Here is a 20,867-nt window from a genome sequence, read left to right on the forward strand (position 1 = left end):
GTTATAACCAAGTAGGTTTTGTGAAGGGTAGATACATGAGTGATATTGTCAGAAGAGTATTAAATATTATAGATGTTGCTGAATATAATGCTGATAAAATAGGTATAATATCATTAGATATTTTCAAAGCTTTTGACTCTGTACAATGGGAAACTATTAAAACAATTGTTGAGGTACTAGGTTTTGGTAATAAGTTTATACATGTTATTTCAAAACTGTATCAAAAAAGTAGTGCAAGAGTGAAGGTGAATGGAAGGCTGACAGAAGAGATAAGATTGGACTACAAGACAAGGATGTCCCCTGTCTCCAACATTATTTTTATTAGTTATGGAAATTTTGACTAAAATGATAGAAAAAGATGAAGAATTGGAAGGGTATAAGGGATATAAGATAAATCTGTATGTGGATGATACTTTGATTATTTTGAAAGATATAGAGAAAGATTTGAAAAAGATACATAAGCATTTGGAAGAATTTGAGGAAATGACAGGTTTGAAAATAAATTGGTCAAAATCTGAATTATTAATGAATAATAATGGTAAGGAGTGGGAGAATATGCAAGAACAACTTGGGATAAGGATTAAAAAAACATTGAAATATTTGGGCATAACACTTTCACTCAAAGTTAAAGAAATGAAAAAATTAAATTATGATGTGGTGATGAATGAAATTGAGAAAAAGATAGATAAATATAAAATGATAAAGTTGTCTTGGTTTGGTAGAATTGCAATGTGTAAGATGATGTTGTTGCCAAAGTTTAATTTTTTATTTGAGATGTTACCGTTAAACTTGACAGAGAAAGATATTGAAGGATATCAGAAGAAATTGGATAAATTTTGTAATGGTGGGAAAAGACCTAGATTAGTGAAGAAAATGTGGTATCAAAATCAAAAGGAAGGTGGATTAGGAATCCCCAAACTACTCAATTATTATTGGGCTTATGCTATTCGGACTGTGGTAAAAATATTTAAAGGTGAAGATAGTCATTGGAGAGATTTAGAATTAAAGGACATCAAGAGATTTGGCTCAACATGGTTTTTAGATAAAGCAAAATCAAAATGTGTAATTAATAGCTATTGGTTAAAGGGACTGAGTAAAATTTGGAACAAATTTGTTAAAATTTTAATTCCAGATATAATTTTCTTAGGGAAGACAATTGAAAATTGGCCGATTAAAATTAATATAAGTCGTGATAGGGTAATGGAAGATGAAAATATACAAACTATAATAGATTGGTTAAAAACTTCAGAAAATGAAAGGAGGAAAAAAGAAATCATTGAAAAATTGGGTTTAGGCTGGTTTGAAAAAATACAGATAGAAAAATGGACTAAGAAGGTAAGGGACAATTGTTCGATAAGTAGAAGTAAAACTGAATTTGAATATTTAGTATTCCAAATTATGAAAGATGAAATTGGGCTAAAGGGACTCGTTAGTAAGATATATAAGATTATAAATTTTGATGGAAAACCACAAAGGGTGATGAAGATTAATTGGGAAAAAGAACTTAATATTAAAATATCAGATTTAGATTGGAACGTGAATTGGAAGAGTAGAATTATGAAGACTTTATCTGTAAGGATTAAAGAGCATAATTATAAGGTTGTTTGGAAATGGTATTTGACTCCATTAAGATTGTCATTGATGGATAAAAAAATTAGTAAACAATGTTGGAGATGTGATATGGAATTAGGGACTTATGAACATATGTGGTACAAATGTGATAAAGTTAAAAAGTTTTGGCAACAATTGGAGGAAATGATATTTGAAATGATGGGGAAAGCAATAATATTGAGACCAGAAACTATATTACTGTTGATAATTAAGGAAATAGAACCAACAAAATATGAGAAAGAATTGATTAGAATTATGATTATAATGGGTAGAATTATAATAGCCAGATATTGGAAATTAGATGTGAATTTTAGAATAGAAGAATGGTATTGTGAAATGTGGAAATTAGCTTTAAATGATAAAATGACATGTGATATTAAAATTAGAAATGGTGACTATAAAGAAGATATTTTCTGGAAAATTTGGAAACCATTTGTGGACTATGCGCTGGGAAAATTGGATGCTTCGGTACCTGTACCCTGAGAACGTGGATTTTGGCGATCATGAGGATATATCCGAAGAACCAAATCTTCCTTTCTTATGTATAGCACAGGGTGAAATATTGTACATGTTGTTTGTAATGTAATTAAAATAAATAAAAAAAAAATAAAAAAAAAACTCCCTGAATCCCCAGCAGCAAGGTTGAGAAACACTGTCTTATATGAAAGAATATTTTCAACAAAATACGTAGATTTGAGCTCTTTTTTTTGTTGAAGTGTCTACATATTAGAAAATCCTGGGAATTACAAAGAATGGTAGAAAAAATCCATATACAGCCAGATGGGATATTGAATATTGATATGCTGAACCTACCTTATTATACTTTAATAATTTTATTTCATACAAGTTGTATTTTAGATACTGTAGCTTCATGTTTTTGTGGCATATATCATTACAAATAACACTTATACATATTCTTAGTATTAAAAAATATAGAGGTTTAAAAATATTTTTTAAAGAGATTTAATGCATTTGATCTTTTTTAGTGCAAGAGAATCCATTCAGAATGTGAGAGCTGCACATAAGCCATATTGGAAGTGTTTGACATATGAAGGTAATGGCAGGAATTGCCTTTTTTCTTTATATATTTCTGCAGATATTAAAACATTTCTGGATTTAGTTTACTGTCTATCTTTTTCTTAATTCACAGAAATCTCACTCATCAAGTTTAAATATTCCAAAGCAGATCTTTAAGTAGAACAAGTCATCAAATTCCTATTTCAATTTAGAAGCAGTATTATAAACTAGATTGGCTAATTTTAACATTGCCAGGTGATAAAGTCACAAAATTGTCAATATATTGACTAAATTAATTTAGTCAGTATAAATTAACAACTTGTCCTAAAGTTATTCTTCTTCTTTCTGAATTGTCAAATGAAAGATTGACGATATAAAGGATGTCAGTGGCAAATTTAGCGTAAATAATTATGACAGTATACTTGGTTGAAATAACTGGAGTTGAATTAATTTAAAAATATGAGTGTACTTAAAAATATGCTGCATGTACTTAAAGACTGCATACTTAAAAATATCAACCAAAAGAAGTGTTTTTCAGAATGTGGGAGCATAAGAACAATGAGTTGCAATAAGGACATGATGCTTTGATTCATTAATGCAGGGCTGTCAAACTGCCAGCCCGCAGGCCAGATGCGTTGTGCGCTGGCCACGCCAATGCCTGATTTAGCAAAGGGGGAAAAAGTCCCGATACATCACGTTAGGGGTGGGTTTCAGTAGATTCTGACCAGTTCTGGAGAACCGGTAGCGGAAATTTTGAGTAGTTTGGAGAACTGGTAAATACCAGCTCTGACTGTCCCCGCCCCATCTATTCTCTGCCTCCTGAGTCCTAGCTGATAGGGATGAAATGGGGATTTTGTAGTAACCTCCCTTTGGATTGGGAAGGGAATGGAGATTTTACAGTATCCTTCCCCTGGAGTAGGGTGGGAATGGAGGCTTTAGAGTATCCTTCCCCTGCCACGCCCACCAAGCGACACCCACAGAACAGGTAGTAAAAAAAATTGAAACCCACTGTGTCACGTGACATCGCTGTGACTACATGAGTTTAACACCTCTGTATTAATGGAACTACATCATCATCTTTCTTGGAGCAGTTGGGAAAATCCTAGCTGCTTTAATGAAGTAGTGTGCTCCCTCTACTTTGAAACATTTCTTCCAACTCATTTTCAAAGTAGGCACAACCCATCTATCTGACTTGTAGATCATAGTATATAGCTCCAACAATAAGAGGATTGTTAAATATTATACACTAGGCAACAAAAATGTAAAAACTGTCTATTTTTAATATGTTTTCTACTAAAAACAATAAAGTTAAAAAATTTTTTAAATAAGTTTATTTCCATTTTTTAAAAACCAATTCTTTACATATACACATACAAAGTTATTGCAACGAACGTACACACATATGCGCCTATACAATTTAGATCACTGATAAGATCCATTTCATTTCCCTCTCTTTTCTTTCACCCAAATATATCATAGGTTCCAACATTCGTAATAATCAGAATCTTTTTGGTTCCTAAGTAATTTCATTAACTGATCTGCCTCTGCACATTCTGAAATTTTCCAAATCAATTTATTCTCTGTGGGTATTAATTCATTTTTCCACTCTTGCGCGTATAATATCCTAGCTGCAGCAGTGATATGGAGGATCAAGTACCATTTTTCCTTAGTTATTTTATCTGGTTTCATTCCCAATAAGAAAACTTCAGGTTTCAGCTCTATATTATAACCTGTAATTTCCACTATCCAGTTCTGGACCCTGGACCAATATTTGCCTGCTTTAGGGCAGGTCCACCATTGGTGGTAGTATGTCCCATTACTGTTCCATAATGTTAAAATTTTGAACTAAACGAATCATTTCTGAGCTAAATGCTTCCCCCTCCCCCCAGAAATCTGTTCAGAGATTTGAAAATGTGGCAATACCCAAGCCCCAAGTATAACTAGCATAATCAACTTTCCATAAATTGGCTAGAATTTTGAGAGTTGTAATCCCAACAGATCTGGAGGCCACTGGTTTGACGAAAACAAGGATAATTTGTCTTCACTATGGAGACAGGCTCTGTTCTGTTGTTGTTTCCAGATGCAACTCCAGTGCAAGATCTCAGTACTATATCCTGTCAAGCAGAGAAAGCTGAGCTTACACAGACCAATGTGGAACTCCTGAGTCCTCAAGAAGTTGGAAAGGGAGATGTCAATGAAGTCATCAAAACAGATAGGTTTTTGGAGACGCATATGAAAAGCATTTTGTCTTTGAAACCTCCTATTAAAACCGCAGCTGCTGTTGGTGAGAGTGGTGCACACCTGCTCCCACCAACTGTTCACATTCCAAAAGGACTGGATATGAAAGAGTTCAAAACTACTATCAGGTTAGCCATACTGTTCACCGGCTCAAAACAGAGTGTATCATGATACAACCAAATATTTAGTATTCAGCTTTTGGTGAAAAAGAACATTCAGTCTCTCCAGTTAAAAGGATTGGTAGCAAAAGCTTGTCTGTGTAAAGTGCAGGAAGTCCTCTACTTACAACAGTTCATTTAGTGACCATTCAAAGTTACAATGGCACTGAAAAAAGTGAGTTATGACCATTTTTCACACTTGCAGCATTCTCCATGATCATGTGATCAAAATTTGGATGCTTGGCAACTGGTTCATATTTATGACAGTAACAGTGTCCTGGGGTCATGTGATCAGCTTTTGTGACCTTCTGACAAGCAAAGTCAATGGGGAGGCCAGATTCACTTAACAACAGCGTTATTAACTTAACAACTGCAATGATTCTCTTAACAACCCGTGGGAAGAAAGATTGCAAAATGAGGCAAAACTTACTTAACAAATGTTTCACTCGGCAACATAAATTTTGGGCCCAATTGTGGTCGTAAATCAAGGATTACCGGTAGAAGATCAATTAGAAGTGGCCTGTGATTATTTATTTATTTTGCAAAATTATAAGGCTGTCAAAGTCACACAGAGGTGTTTCCAGGCGTCTTATAACATTTAAAAATCCCCCATATTAACAAACAAAAAACAAAAAAACCCACCCTCCCCACAGTGATAATTTGTTTATCCAGAATTCAAAAGTCCTTCTATTATGTTGCAAGAAGAAATTGCTATGGGTTAATTAATGTTGCAGTTAACATAAGATTCCTCCTGAATAATAGGGACAACACTTTTAGTGTACAGTACGCAGAGTAATTTATAATTTGGGCAACTTTTATATGTCCATTAAAAAGTCATAAATTCAAACCTCAACATGTTGTTCAAGAAGTACAATTGTTCCAAATGTTCTGGTGTATAATGATCATTCAAATATATGTATTTCACAGTGCATTTGATGTGAAAAATATGAAAGAAGAAGCTCTAAACTTACTCTTGAACATGCTGGCTGTCCTTAACAAAATCATTAAAAAGGAGGTAATGTTAATCATTTGGAAAACTGGGTTGATTCGAAATGATATATTTTCTTCTAGTTAGTCTTGAGGAGAACTAAATATATTTTAGTCCAGTTGCCTTTTTTTTCCAAAATAAAAAAAACCACTTGATATGTTTCTTTTTTGGTCATTTTCCATAGCATCTTAGATGTAGGCTGGTGGATCTCACATTATGTCTCTCAAGCAATTAGGATGTAAATTCATTCTCTTTAAAGAGATATATCACAAGTTCCATCTGCATGCTTAACTACCCAATTATTATATGGCTGGTTAACTCTTTATATTCTCCTAGAACAATGCATTATTATCCCATTACACTAATTGCTGCATAATTTCTCTATTACTGCTAAGGTAAAGGCTGCATATATTCCCACCTTGGGCATCGTGTTGTAATGTAAATGCTAATGCTAGTAACAATAACACATTTCAATTAACTCAGTAAACCTGTCAACTGTATAGAGAGAAGACTAACCTGGGTTACAGAGGTGTGAATAATTTTTCTGAAACCAGTAAATCACATCTTATGAATAAATATTAAACATTTTTGCTAGAGCTGGAAAAGCTTGCTTGATGTCAAGACGGGCTGTGTGCATACAGTAAATGTCCTCAGGTAACCACAAGGCCAAAGAAATAACAATGTAGATCTTGGCTTTTGTTCCAGTGTGGGATATAAGTCCCAGAGCCGGCTGGGTGACTTTGGGTCAGTCACTCTCTTTCTCTCAGACAATTCACCTCACAGGTTGGGAAAATTTGTTATTGGAAAATAGGAGGAAAAGAGAGTATTAAGTGTGTTCACTGTCTTGAGTTGTTTTATAAAAACAGTAAATTGGCAGAAGAAAATATTTAAATAATAATTGTGGCATCATGATATGTATTTCATTATTTGCCACCATCCTCCCTATACTGTATATCTGTGGCTGTATGACTTGTATACATGCCTGTACAAAATTATGTAAGAGTTTGAAGAGGCCCAGATGGGAAGTAGTCCATCTCTATGCCAAAGTAGACCATTTATTCATGCATAATCTTTGCTAGGATAAAAGTTACTGAGTAGAAAACAACTTCAAGCCACCTAAGTCAGCCCTAATACTTTTGTTAACTTAAATGACAATAATTCCCTCTTTGCACAGTTAATATGCCCAAATGAATAGTAGAGGGTGCTACCAAATTATTAGTGTTTAGTTAATTAGTTAATCAAATTTCTTTGTGCGAACAACATGCTTTTTAGAATTTGAATCCTTCTGTTTATACTTGGGGAAGCCTAAGTTTCTTTCTATTTGTCCCATATCAAAATGTTTTCTTAATATTGGTTGATTGAAATCAGAACATGAATGTATCCTGTAAACAGACTAAACATTCCTATTTGGTGCATTACTAAGATTTAACTGACTGTTTAATTTAAGGAAAATATGTCATCAGACACTTGTGTTTGCTGGTAGCCCTTCAAATAGAGATCCTTCTCTAGATGTAATAATGTAATAAAGTTATTCTTTTTGTGGCAAAATAGGAACATATCCAGACTTGATATGCTTTTAAATGTCCAAATATTTTGTTTTGATATAAATTTTACAGTATTTGCAGAGACTTTATTTGTTCTTATAACTATACCAATCTAGACATTCATATGCAATGAATGTATCCATATAAGGCAATACAGCTATATAATCTTGATTGTAAGTAATATTAAATAAAATAGTAACATTTTAATTATTATTATCATGTTATTTAGGTGATCAATGGGCTTGCAGTTTCATCTACACCTTCACTTTCTTCTGCCATTGCGGTAGCACATTGTCAAAACCTGAAGGTACAAAAGTAGGTATAAGAATGTTGTGCCTAATATTTTCTTGCACAGTTGTGTACTTAAAGGACAATGTAATAAATTATTATTCAAAAATGATTCAAAGACATTCTGTGAATGTCACATTAAGGCAGCACCTCTCTACTATTCATTGAAATAGTTAAAATTTTTTAGCCATCTGCATGAGCCTGAAAAAAAGTATTAATGTTTTTAGGAATCATACTAACTTTAATTAGTCATCTTCTGCAAACCAAGTGCATTTTTTCAATGGGGTCCTTGGTGTTCTCTGAACTTAGTGGTTTTCTTGCAGACTTTTCATTACCAAATAGATGTTAGCTAGTTTAGCAGTGAAACGTCTGCAAGAAAACCACAAACTCAGAGAGCACCAAAGACCCCACAGATATTCTCTTTTATCAACACCTTTTCAAAGCGTGCACAACTCTAAATATTGTGACTTTTTTGACTAATGCTTTCAGTTCTTAACATTGTCTATTATTTAGGGACTTGGGAAAATTCTTGACAGATTTTGAAAAGCAATGAATCTGTCATAACCTGGGCTATTTTATATACAAACGCACTCTATATGCAAAGTGAACAGTACTCATTAGTATATGAATAAACTCCATTTAACACAGTGGGATTTTTTTCTGAGTAGTTTATTCAGAATTGCACTGTGCGCAATTTGATCCATTTTCAGAATACTATGAATGTATATGATAACGAAGACGCAAAAGACTACATAGTTGTGGTGGTAGAAAAAGACTAAATAGGTACCGTATACCTAGGGGATGGATGGGCTACGGTAAAAAGCAGAGGTTTGCTGCTACTGAATGAATACAGAATATATTACTTGGATAGAAATAAATTAGACTGCACGTCCGTTGTTCATGATGCATAATATTAATTTATAGACTAGGAAACTTTTGCCATATATGCTATAATCCTTAAATTGTTTTTTCTAGTTAGCATATTGTCAGAATTATACATATAGAATTATAAAAGAGCTCTTAAATTTAGAGGTTTAGATTATCAATTCCTTCACTGAATTTTCAGGATTTGTTATTCATACTGCAATTATAATGGTAGCTGGCTATACATGGTGAATTTTGTTGGACTCTCAGCTATGCCAGTTTTTTTATGTAGTCCATTATCAGATTACCTTACATAAATGAAGCTATTTATCATAAAGTTTTGTCAGTGAAATCCAGAAGCTTCTGACAGGTTCTGGAGAACTGGTAGCGGAAATTTTGAGCAGTTTGGAGAACCGGCAAATACCACCTCTGGCTGGCCCCAGAGTGGGGAGGGAATGGAGATTTTGCAGTATCCTTCCCCTGCCACGCCCACCAAGCCATGCCACGCCCACAGAACCGGTAGTAAAAGAAATTGGATTTCAATTAAGTTTTGTCTACTGAGTTTTGTCTACTGGTTAAGGCACCAGGCTACTTCTAGTTATGCCTTAGACTAGTCAGTCTCTCTCAGCCCAACATATCTCACAGGGTTGTTATTGCAAGAAAATGGAAGAGGAAGATGTATTTGGTAAATTTGCCACCTTGAGTTATTTATAAAAAATAATAAAGGTAGGATATAAATAAATATTATATATATGCATAACAGATCTTGAAATATTTTGTTTTGCAGAGTCCTGTGTGTATTTGTTGGTGACATGGACATGAAAATTGAGTTGGATGATGAGTAAGTCTCAGTATTGCAACCAATTTATTTAAATTTGTGCAGTTGGTTCTGAAAATGAAATTCTGCTAAGGTCAGTGGGGCTTCGTAAAAAAAACATGGAACTTTGAATCTCTTTTTTTTTTATTAGAATAATTTTACATCTAAAACATGTATTTGATTATAGCAGTTCTTTACAGTTTGTATATTTCCCAGATATGTGTATTTGCTTTATTTTATTATTACCAGTGTGGCAACTATTTTATAGAGTTAATATTTATAGAACCTATTTTCTTTAATATTTTACAGCAAAGTGCTCTTGATCAATATTTGTGCTAAACATTTTGAACAAGTTAACACCAAACACAATATCTCTCTCAACTGGAAAGAAGTAGGTGTGGCATTTTATGGTCTTTTTTTTTATCACCCAAGTATGATTTAGTGAGAATGCAAGGACATAAATTTTGAGTTGAACTATATATTCAGCAATTTTCACTGTGGAGATTTAGAATGTGGATGACATGCAAATATTTGAATATTGTGCTCCAACTGATAATTCTGCCTGCTGGAAATGTACAGTTTGCCACCTAGAGTCATGCTTTGAGTTGGGTGGGCTATAAATTTAATAACCAATCAGTCTTGTAGCAAATGCTATAAATATATTTGGGATAAACTGAAGAACTGCTACGGTGGAAGTAATTGGCACATCATTTTTAGAAACTTCGAAACATTAGCACAATCTTTAACCCTTGTCTTCCTGGCATGAATTGGAAAGGACTGAGAAAAAGCACAATTGTAAAACAGATAGATGGTTTTTCCCACCACTGACTTCCACATAGTTTTTTATGGACATCTGAATCAAGGAAGTCTGATTATATTAATCAGACATGAAAAGAGTTACTTGTTTGTTCACTCTGGGATCCAGGAACAACAAAAGTTTGTCCATGCAGACCTATTCAACCTATTCAGTTTATCACAGTCATAGACCAGTACAAATAAAAACACTCCAAGATTTTACTAATGATGTTCAGCAGCAAAATGGCCAAATTTCAGCAGCATAATTTTGAGGGTTTTTTTAACAGTATGAATGCACATAATTTGAATGTAGGAAGCCTCCAATGTTTAAAGCAAGAGGCTAAACCCCTTCCCCATCCCCCCCAAAATTCAAAACACCTCTTCTGGTGAAGTCACAGTCTGCAGAAGGTGAATACTTCCTACCCCTACTTCACCCCACATAGATGAAAGTAAAAATCAAGCTTCTGAGCATTCATATACTTAATTATTGGGCTGGAAAGAACTGCATGTTAGTGTTATGGTCCTATAGATCTCTCAGTTTTTTTATCCCTTTACACAAGTAATATGTAAATATAGTTTTTATATTGAGAAATTAATTAATTAATTAATTATATTAAGAAATTTAGTTTTGGATAATTTTAATATGCTAACATTCATTAACATAAATAAAACAAAAATATTTTAATTTTTTGTTTCTTTTTGGAAGGATCCTAAAACCAACAACTTCTTCTCTGCTACCTTTGGATTTATTCTTCCAGTTGCATACAGCTATCAGCCTAATTTAACCATTGTAATTGTTGGACCAAACCAGAACCTTGGCAAAAATAGAATTTCCTTGCTTATTAGTTTACTGCAAGGATTAGCAGAATCTCAGATTCTTGCTGTAATTCAGGTAAGGAGTACATAAGTGGTTTTACAACAAAATAGCTTATTTTTTAGAAGAAAGGATCCAGGGGAAATGTGTGAGTAATTCCTTCTAAAACTGTCTATAGTTTCAGATTCTCTTGTTTTCCTGAAGCAAATACATGAAGAATCTAGTAAGGTGCTGTAGCATTTCAATTTCGGTTCTAAAAGAGAATGAAAGGCAACTGAAAATTCAAAGAAAAGATGTGTTGTCTTTAAAGTGGTTCAGACAATATTTTGTATCTGTGTGCCAAAGCAACTTTTTGAGATTCAACCTAAAGAATAATTCAGCTTTGCTTCTCTGTTTATGTTCCTATGCCTGGATCTTGGGAAAATCTAAATAAGTCAAACAAACAAAACATGCATAACAATTATTGCAGAGGTTCTTTAACTCTGCAGCATCATGACATCTCTAAAATAATAAATGAACATATGTGAAACAACACCCCTCCCAAATACAATGAATGATTTCATTGTGGTTAGAATTTAGCAAGAAAGATATATGAAGCTTCCTATTAATAACTCAATTTTAATATATTTATCACCAGGGGTTCTCAAACTTTGTAACATCACAACTTTCCATTGTTAGACCGAGCTGATGCAGGCAAAGCAAGGAACAGAACTCAAATCAAGTTTTGACAGGACACTATCGTTAAAATCCATTCCACTTTGGGAAAACTTTTAGCCATCATGCGCAGATAAAGGGAGGGGGGGGGGAAAAAGTTGAGAGCAAGATTTTGACAGTGCTTCTGTTTCATTGCTCTAGCTCACGGACCGGATGCATCATGCGCCGGCCACATTCACGCCTGGCTTAGCAAAGGGGAAAAATGTGATACATCACGTGACGCCATGAGTTTGACACCCCTGCTCTAGCCTGATTACACATACACATACAAACTGTTTGCTTCTCATCTAAGAAACTTTTTCAGAAGAAGCTTCTTGGATGACAAAACAAACGTTTTCAAGGGAAAAAACCAAAGTCCAGTTGCCTTTTAGGAAAAGCACCCTGGGACAATATAGACCAGTGATGGCTAAACTTTTCCAGACCGAGTGGCCAAAGCATGCATGCGCACGAATGCATGCATGTGCACCCAAACACCCAAAATGCGGGTGCGGCCCCCACATGCGCCCCACCCTGGCCATGCACACACAGCCCCCCGCATGCGCCCATCCCCCACTCCCATGTGTGTACCCCCGCATGTGTCCCACCCGTGCATGCACACGCCCCCCACACGCCTGTGCCCTGCCCCCTGCGCATGCGCGACAGAGACACAAAGACCAACTGGCTGGTGGGAGGCGCACGGCCAGTGGAACTGAGCTGGGGTGATGGCTCGTATGCCCACAGAGAGGGTGCTGCAGGTCACCTCTGGCACACATGCCATAGGTTCGCCATCACGGATATAGACAGACACTTATGTAAGGATTCTGACCTCACAAATTGCTGAGAGATTTCTCTGGAGTTCCACCTCACAGTTGAAGAAAACTGATTTATAATATTAAAGATAACTGACTCCTAAATGGATATATTCCCACATTGCACTAAGTATGGTGTGTTTCATTGTGTCTTACCAAATAATTCCAATTTGTTTGGGTTTGCAGAAAATGCCAAGCTATAAACCAAGGTTTACCAACCACAGAGGTCTAGTTAAACAATTCACTAAACCAAAACTAAGCAAGCCGTATTATGGCTTAGTCCAGTAATTCAATACAGTCATTCAATAGACTACAAATTCTCAGAAATGACACTGCAAGCAATAAAATGCTGTTTCTTTTTCTTTTTTGGAGATCAGTACACATTTATGCAAGTGTTTTACTTTATTTTTAAAGGATACTGAAGAAAAAATAATGCAAGATATAGCCAACATCTTAACAGGTGACTTTATACCCAACTTTGAGAATTTTGCACCAGATTTACAGGAGAATGTGGAAGTGATAAAAGAATTAAGAGCGCAATTTCAACAGGAATGGAAATTGCTTCAATGTTCAGGTAATCAATCAGAGATGAATGAAAACAAAATGTAAATCTTCATTACCTTTAAATATCTTACTGCTGAGCTTTGAATTACTTGAGGTTAGAGATTCTCAAGAGCATTTTTGTTACAAAATCTGACTACTTTGTCTTTTTGTTTTGTGTAGCAAAGAACTTCAAAGATGGAAAGTAATCTTGATTTCAACAATCTCTTTTCTTCCACAAGAAAACAAAACAAAAGATCAGAACAAGATATGCTTTATGAATAAAAGGGCACAAAATGTTTCTGAACTGATTTTTATATAATTTTTATATTGAAAACTACCTTCTAGCCCGTTAACTTTAGAAATGCTGTTGGCTTTGCTATAAAGACTTTTTAAAATTTTATACAGTAAAAATGTATAAATATTTTATATGTACTATATAAATGTATGAATATTGCATGAATACTGAATGAATGCATGAATAGAAGGGAAACTCATCAAATTTGCCAATGACAATAAACTGGCAGGAATAGACAACACTACAGAAAATAGACTCAAGAGCCAGATAGATCTTGACAGATTTGAACACTGGGACCTATTTAACAAAATGAAAATTAAGAAAAATAATAAATTTTATACTTAGGCAAGAAAAATCAAATGTACAGGTATAGATTAGGTAAAACCTGGCTCAATAGCAGTAACTGAGAGAGAGATCTTGGAGTCCTAGTGGACAATCACTTAAAAATGAGCCAGTAATGGGCAACGGCAGCCAAAAAAAGCCAACACAGTCCTAGGTTGCATTAAGAGGGTTAAAATCAAGATCACGTGAGATATTAATACCATTTATAAAGCCTTAGTAAGACCACCCTTAGAATACTGCATCCAGGTTTGGTCACCATATTATAAAAAATGTTGAGACTCGAAAGAGTGAAGAAAGGAGCAACAAAGATTATTAGGGGCTAGAGGCTAAAACATAAGAATGGTTATAGGAATTTGGTTTGTCTAGTGAAAAGAAAGATTAGGGGAGACATGATAGCAATGTTCCAATATTTGAGGAGCTGCCCCAAAGAAGGGGGGATCAACCTATTTGCCAAAGAAGGCAAGACAAGAAACAATGGATGGAAACTAATCAAGGAGAGAAGCAACCTAGAACTAAGGAGAAATTTCCTAACAGTGCGAATAATTAACCAGTGAAACGGCTTGCCTTCAAAATTTGTGGGTGCTCCATCACTGAAGTTTTTTAAGAAGACTGGACAGCCACTTGTCTGGAATGATATAGGGTCTCCTGCTTGAGTAGAGGGTTGGACTAGAAGACCTCCAAGGTCCCTCCCAACTCTGCTATTTTGTTATTCTGTTAGTTGGTTTATTGTGTCCTTTTAGTCTTTACAAACTTCTGGCAAACAAGGGGTTGTGATATATAGGCTTTGTGTGGCCCTGCTCTTAAGTAGGCAGACATATGGGACAGCCAATTAGCACTGTACAGCTCTACTTTTTTAATATGGAAAAGGAGGTTAATATCTTTAGCTCAAGCCAAGGAAAAAAAGATATAGGATCACAAATGGGATTGCATTTCTGTAGTAACTCCCCGCTGACATGTATATTTATAAATTAAATTTGAATAATGTCAACTACTACTGAGTAAAGCCTATTTCTCATGTATAATTTTTGCAATGTTAAATAAACTTAATTACAAACTCTCATGAGATTATTTTACATGTGTAAGAAATCACTTTAATGTATGATCAATAAGATTACCAATATCTTTGGGATGTTAATGAAGTTTTAAATATTTCAACAATGACCAATAATTGGAGCAAAAAGCCGTAACTGGAGGAAAAAATGTTTTCTTATATTACTCAGCAGGTCATGGCATCTGTCTGATGTAGTCTGGAACTGAAAGTTAAATAGGATTGGCACTGGTTGTACTTGGAGAAATTGCAGGTTGGACTAAAGGAGGAAAGGAGTCCCTGTGGATTTTACTCCGCTAATAGTTGCTGACTTTAGGGCACGGTGCCCATCTCTGTTTCAAGGCCATTGAGCCAGCATTGTCCAAAGACATTTCCATGGTCATGTTGGCCAGCATGATGTCACGGAGTGCTGTTATTGCAGGTTGGACTAGGAAGTTAAAAAACATCTCCAGAGAAAGCTTCTATATTGTTTCCAAGATCACTACATGTATGTATCCAATTACAGTACATGGACTCCTACTCAATTTTTGCAAACTTTCAGTAAAGACTTAGCAGAAAAAACAATTGCTACCAACCTGCCTTCCATTGAGGACCTGTATACTGCACGAGTCAAAAAGAGAGCTGTGAAAATATTTACATAGCCCTCACATCCTGGACATAAACTGTTTCAACTCCTACCCTTAAAACGACGCTATAGAGCACTGTACACCAGAACTGGACACAAGAAGTTTTTTCCTGAACGCCATGCCTCTGCTAAACAAATAATTCCCTCAACACTGTCAAATTAGTTACTAAATCTGCACTACTATTAATCTCATTGTTCTTATCACCCATCTCCTCCCACTTATGACTGTATGACTGTAACTTTGTTGCTTGTATCCTTACGGTTTATATTGATTGTTTCCTAATATGATTTGATTGTTTATTTGTTTCCTATGACTATTATTAAGTGTTGTATCTTATGATTCTTGACAAATGTATCTTTTCTTTTCATGTACACTGAGAGCATATGCACCAAGACAAATTCCTTGTGTGTCCAATCACACTTGGCCAATAAAGAATTCTAATCTATTCAGATGTGCTGGGAACTGAATAAAAGTGAATTTGGTTCTGGGGGGCGGGGTGGGGCATCAACTAGTTGTAATGAAGTTGGAATATAATTTGTACATGAAAATTATACTGAATTCATTCAGGATTATCTACTATGCTGCACAAAACCACAGGTTTTGTATTAACACAATCCCAACCTGAGCCAAGATATACACATTAATCCAATTTTAGATTCGGACGACTACTTGAAAATCAGTCAATTCACCAAAGATACAGGCCAATTAGCAAGCATCACCCGTCATATATAAAAAAGCCAGGTCCCATCTTGAAGAACTCGAACCCCTTTTCTTGTCCTCGGGTGTTTCACTGCTGTTAAGCTTGAAAATCTTAAAACCTCTTGCCTGCATTTCTATCCCCACCCGTGGAGCATGTTCATGTCAATTGCTATAGCCAACGCGCGGTGGGAGATTTTTGGATGGGGGGGGTGCGTATTGTTGGAAACCTACACAAGCCATTTAATTCAGGACCGGGAAAGAAATCAGAGCTTTAACCTCGTACAGCGGGGTCTGCAACTTTGGCAACTTTAAGACTTGTGGACTTCAACTCCCAGAATTCCTCAGCCAGCTTTGCTGGCTGAGGAATTCTGGGAGTTGAAGTCCACAAGTCTTAAAGTTGCCAAGGTTGCAGACCCCTGTCGTACAGGGTAGCGTCCCAACATAGGACAGCGCGAGATTATTGCTTCAGGCGCGCGCGCCTTGCATACACACCCAATAAGCTCCACCCCCCGCCTCCCAGCCAGCCAATCGCCTCCCTTCTCCCTTCACGCTCCGCCTTGTTGAGCGCCGGAGCCCGAACCTTCCTCCCTGGTTTATCAGGGTGAGATCATCGATCCCAGCCCACCCGCCTATTACGTGCCTCCCTTCCCTACCAGGCGGCTCTTCTGCGCCTGCCTGACTCCTCCCTCCTGCGGTAGCTCCGCCTCAATCCTGCTGTTTCTTTTCGTGCCCCGCGGTAGGTCGGCTTTTCTTTGAATTTTAAGCGTTGGAGGCGGCGGAAGGTCTCCCTGACTGGCGACCTGGGTGGGATGAGGGAAAGCTTTTTATTATTATTATTAATAATAATAATAATTTATTTGGGAGAGGAGGGGGAAATGGCGCCTTTTCGACTCGGCTACCCCAGGCTCGTCAAGTGCGGACTCCCCCAGTTGTCCAATTAGGAGCTCCGGCTTTCTTGCCTGCCTGTTTTCCGTCACCTCGGGCGGGCGGCGACCCACCAGAAGTGGCTCGAGACCCGGACGACCCACCTTTCCTGGAGACGGGAACCGGGCCTGTCATCCGCCAACGCCCGGGTTTCCTTTCCCTCCGACGCCATAGAACCCTCCGCCTTTCTACGTTGCTCCCCACTTTTTCCCAAATTGGTGGCTTCTAGGATACCGACAACAGCAGCAACAAGGATGCCGAACTATAAGACCCATCATCCCCAGCCAGCACTGGGGCGTGCCGATGGCGGAGAGAGGAGGCATTGTACATTGCTACTTACCTAGGGAATTCTACCCGTCGCCACGCTACGGTAGTCCCTTCTCTGCAGGGGAAGATAATCTGCGAGGTAGCCGTTGAATCAGTTGAAAATAATTGTAAATAATAAAATAATCTCCTTCTTCCGAACTTCAGGTGCATCCTTTCCATTTTCTGACCATTCTTAACAGCATTTAGAATAGAATAGAATTCTTTATTGGCCGAGTGTGATTGGACACACAAGGAATTTGTCTTTGATGCATATGCGCTCAGTGTACATAAAAAGACAAGATACAGTAGTAACAATATTTACACTTTCTCTTTTTGTTATTTAGAGACTAAAAAATTTTTTTAGCATTTGTTTCAGTATCATTCTTGGTTGTTCTTATCATCCCATGCAAATCTCTTAAATGCTCCTTGCAATTCCCTCTGTTACAGTTTTATTCTAAATAATTTTGTCATTTTTAATTCCCTTGGACACGCAGGAGGCTCCGTGTTTCGGCCGCTCCATACATTTACAAAACATCTTTAATCTTCATGAATTAACCCATCTTCTCCCACTTATCACTGTATGACTGTAACCTTGTTGTTGGTATCCTTACAATTTATATTGACTGTTTCCTAATATGATTTGATTGCTTATTTGTACCCTATGACTATCATTAAGTGTTGTACCTTATGATTCTTGACAAATATCTTTTCTTTTATGTACACTGAGAGCATATGCACCAAAGAGAAATTTCTTGTGTGTCCAATCACACTTGGCCAATAAAGAATTCTATTCTATTCTATGAAAAATGCTTCTGCAGCTTTTATTCTGACATTCTTGTTGTCTTTGACTGCCTTCTTTGCAATGTTCAGTGTAGACCCTAACTCAAAGCATTTCAGTTTTTTGCTATTTTAATAGAACTATTTTTGCTAGTTCTTTTCCATGGTCTCTTTCACTTCATCACTGTACCAAGTTATCTAATTTACATTTGTGCTGGGCAGAAACTGGCATCTAATACTTTTTATTCTTGCAGATTATACTTCCCAATTTGGTTCTTCATTGCAGTTATATATACTTCATTTTTTTGCTATAGTTGGCACCATCTGCCCTAGGTAGTGTGGGGTATAAGCCCAACAGTTGATTCTATATAAAATGTGTGTGTTCTTTCTTGATAGGTTATGCATTTAGTTTACGCTGGATTCTTTTCTGTCATGCTCACCCCTTTTTCTCTTGCATTGTTTTTATAATGTTTTGCCAAGAAATATAAAGTAAATAAGTGGCACCTTGAAAGAAATTACAGAAAATAGTGTCACAGCCTAATTGAAATAAGCAGAGACTTGTCCAAGCTGTCACCAGGAGTCAAAAACTAACCCCAAAACTGTGCACATGCAGTTCCCACACACATACAAAATGTGGCTAGGGTCTTCTGAAAAAAGAGTAGCAAGTTTTGATTAAAGATTTGTGTATTAATTAGACTAAAAGATTTAAAATAGATTATTACTCTGACAAAAACCTTAATAGTTACCTGAGCTGCTATGATAGTGTTATGTTTGCAACATTCTTGCTACTTGCTAGTGGGACATTGCCAAAGTCTTGGCTGTTAATTTTATAATGCAGAGAAAATCAATAGAGACAGCATTCATTATGTTAATAATTTTTCTTTCTTTCATTTTTTTAGGAACACAAATCAATGCTTGTTTGACTATTAGTGCTGGATTCATTCTGAGTTGATTGTGGATATCCATAACTGATGGAACCATGGAGAGTATTACAAAACTATTTGGTGACTTGTGTGAGGCTCACATAGTATCTGTGTCAACAAAGTTCCATTTGAACAAAAGAAAGAGCAGCAAAAAAATTTCAAGGAAAAGTCTCAAAAAGATTGTATATAATACTTTGTTTGCTAATCTTTTTCTGGATGAAACCCACAAAGTTCCTCAATCAAATTTTTCTAGACTCCCTGTGAAAAACAAAATATTAATGCTGTCTTTCAATTTGAGAGTTGCTGGACTGAGCTTAGAAGCAGACAGGCTGGAGCAACTTGTAGAGGAATTAGAAAAGTCTACTTGCTTACCATTTACTGAAATTACTTCTATTTTGGATTTTCTGGTACAGCTTGCAGGAACTGGGCCTCCTCATTGTTCACCCCTCAAAAAGGATTATTTTGTGAATAACAAATATGTAGGAAGAAACACTAAATATCAAGGTTATGATTATTATGATGTTAGCACATTTGAAGCAGACGTGCAGGCTTTTATTGCAAATGAAGAACTTCAATGTAATGATACAATTCAAAAGACCTTGCAAATTATGGAGGCAGCACCTGGTACAGGTCTTCCTATGGTGGAACTATTTTCACAGAATTGTTCAATGGGGGACAGATATGAGAGAGAAACTCGGGTCTCGCTCTTTGGTGCTCTCATTCACAGTCGTACATATGATATGGACATCAAGTTGGATTTGCCACCAGTGCCTGACAATGCAGATCTGTCTGGACTTGCAATCAAGGTATAAGATTGTTTTGTCTATGCCAATATTGGTCTTAATGAACTCATTGATATTTATGCTTCCTCTATAGAATGCAGATGACATTGGTTAAGAAGCACCACTGTCTCCATTCACTCTACCTCTGCAATTCCACAATTATTAGCTCATTGGAAGGATAAACAAAGCAAAAATGTAGATTTTCATTTTCATGCATCCCTCTGATCTGATGCTGTATGTTTCCATCTTGAAGTATAATGTGATTCACATAAATATACTAAGAAAATCAGTATGTCTTGTCCCTGTCTCAATATTACAAAATGTTTCTTGACCAGTAATATGCTTCTGACACATCAACCAATATTTCACAACAACTTAGGGTTCTAAAATGTTTTATTGCTTTCATTTATTGATATTGTTTATTCCTGTTTGAATGTTATAGTGTAGCACTATTGTCTCGTGAGATTTTCTATAGAAAGTTGGATACAAACCAAATCTAAGTATTAATTTTAATTTAAACAATTTGTTATAAGCTCTACTTTTATTAGAACAATCCCAGAGCACAATTGTTAAAAGTCATAATATAGGAACAGTAAAGGAGTATGTTTATATTTGCAGGTTCCCCAAAGTATTGATCCTTCTGAAGATGAAGGATTCCAGTCAGCATCCAATCTTACTCCAGACTCTCAATCAGAACCCAGTGTGACACCAGATCTTGATCTCTGGGAGGCAGCACTTACTTATGGACCTAGTAAACGACGGTGCTGGGAAAGAATTGGATTGTAAGTATTTTGCTTTATATTTTTAAAAAGTGCTTGTAATGAGCTATTTTGGGGCAGGAGGATGCTGTGATTAGTACAACAATGTTCCAAGTCTTTTCATTAGATTTCATACTACAGTTCAATTTCCAGAGTTACCTTGCTGACAACTAAAATCTATTTGTTTGCAATGAATGGAAAACTGGAG

The 20,867-nt window shown here is 36.1% G+C and overlaps 2 protein-coding genes across 7 annotated transcripts in view; both read left to right on the forward strand.

Moving 5' to 3' along the window:
- Window positions 1-15,935, forward strand: part of HDAC10 (histone deacetylase 10) — a 34,062-nt gene extending 18,127 nt beyond the window's left edge. For 3 of the 4 annotated variants that reach the window (XM_034421148.3, XM_060687145.2, XM_087874223.1), the window contains 9 exons: window positions 2,598-2,665; window positions 4,709-4,994; window positions 5,952-6,039; window positions 7,786-7,871; window positions 9,496-9,549; window positions 9,835-9,916; window positions 11,027-11,212; window positions 13,051-13,210; window positions 13,360-15,935. In XM_034421148.3, the coding sequence (XP_034277039.2) occupies window positions 2,598-2,665; window positions 4,709-4,994; window positions 5,952-6,039; window positions 7,786-7,871; window positions 9,496-9,549; window positions 9,835-9,916; window positions 11,027-11,212; window positions 13,051-13,210; window positions 13,360-13,385 (1,036 nt within the window). In that variant the 3' untranslated portion in view covers window positions 13,386-15,935. Of the gene's footprint in view, window positions 1-2,597; window positions 2,666-4,708; window positions 4,995-5,951; window positions 6,040-7,785; window positions 7,872-9,495; window positions 9,550-9,834; window positions 9,921-11,026; window positions 11,213-13,050; window positions 13,211-13,359 lie in introns of those variants that run through there. The other variant, XM_034421156.3, reaches the window with a different exon arrangement.
- A 797-nt stretch (window positions 15,936-16,732) lies between these two features.
- The window catches only part of TUBGCP6 (tubulin gamma complex component 6), a 28,864-nt gene continuing 24,729 nt past the window's right edge, over window positions 16,733-20,867 (forward strand). The window contains exons 1-3 of one of the 3 annotated variants that reach the window (XM_034421116.3): window positions 16,733-16,925; window positions 19,096-19,925; window positions 20,520-20,683. In XM_034421116.3, coding sequence (XP_034277007.2) covers window positions 19,176-19,925; window positions 20,520-20,683 — 914 coding nt within the window. In that variant the 5' untranslated portion in view covers window positions 16,733-16,925; window positions 19,096-19,175. Of the gene's footprint in view, window positions 17,520-19,095; window positions 19,926-20,519; window positions 20,684-20,867 lie in introns of all 3 variants that reach the window. The other 2 variants (XM_034421107.3, XM_034421124.3) reach the window with 2 other exon arrangements.

Source organism: Pantherophis guttatus, chromosome 7, assembly GCF_059756535.1.
Source record: "Pantherophis guttatus breed Tessera chromosome 7, ASM5975653v1, whole genome shotgun sequence".
In the NCBI taxonomy this organism is placed as follows: domain Eukaryota; kingdom Metazoa; phylum Chordata; class Lepidosauria; order Squamata; family Colubridae; genus Pantherophis; species Pantherophis guttatus.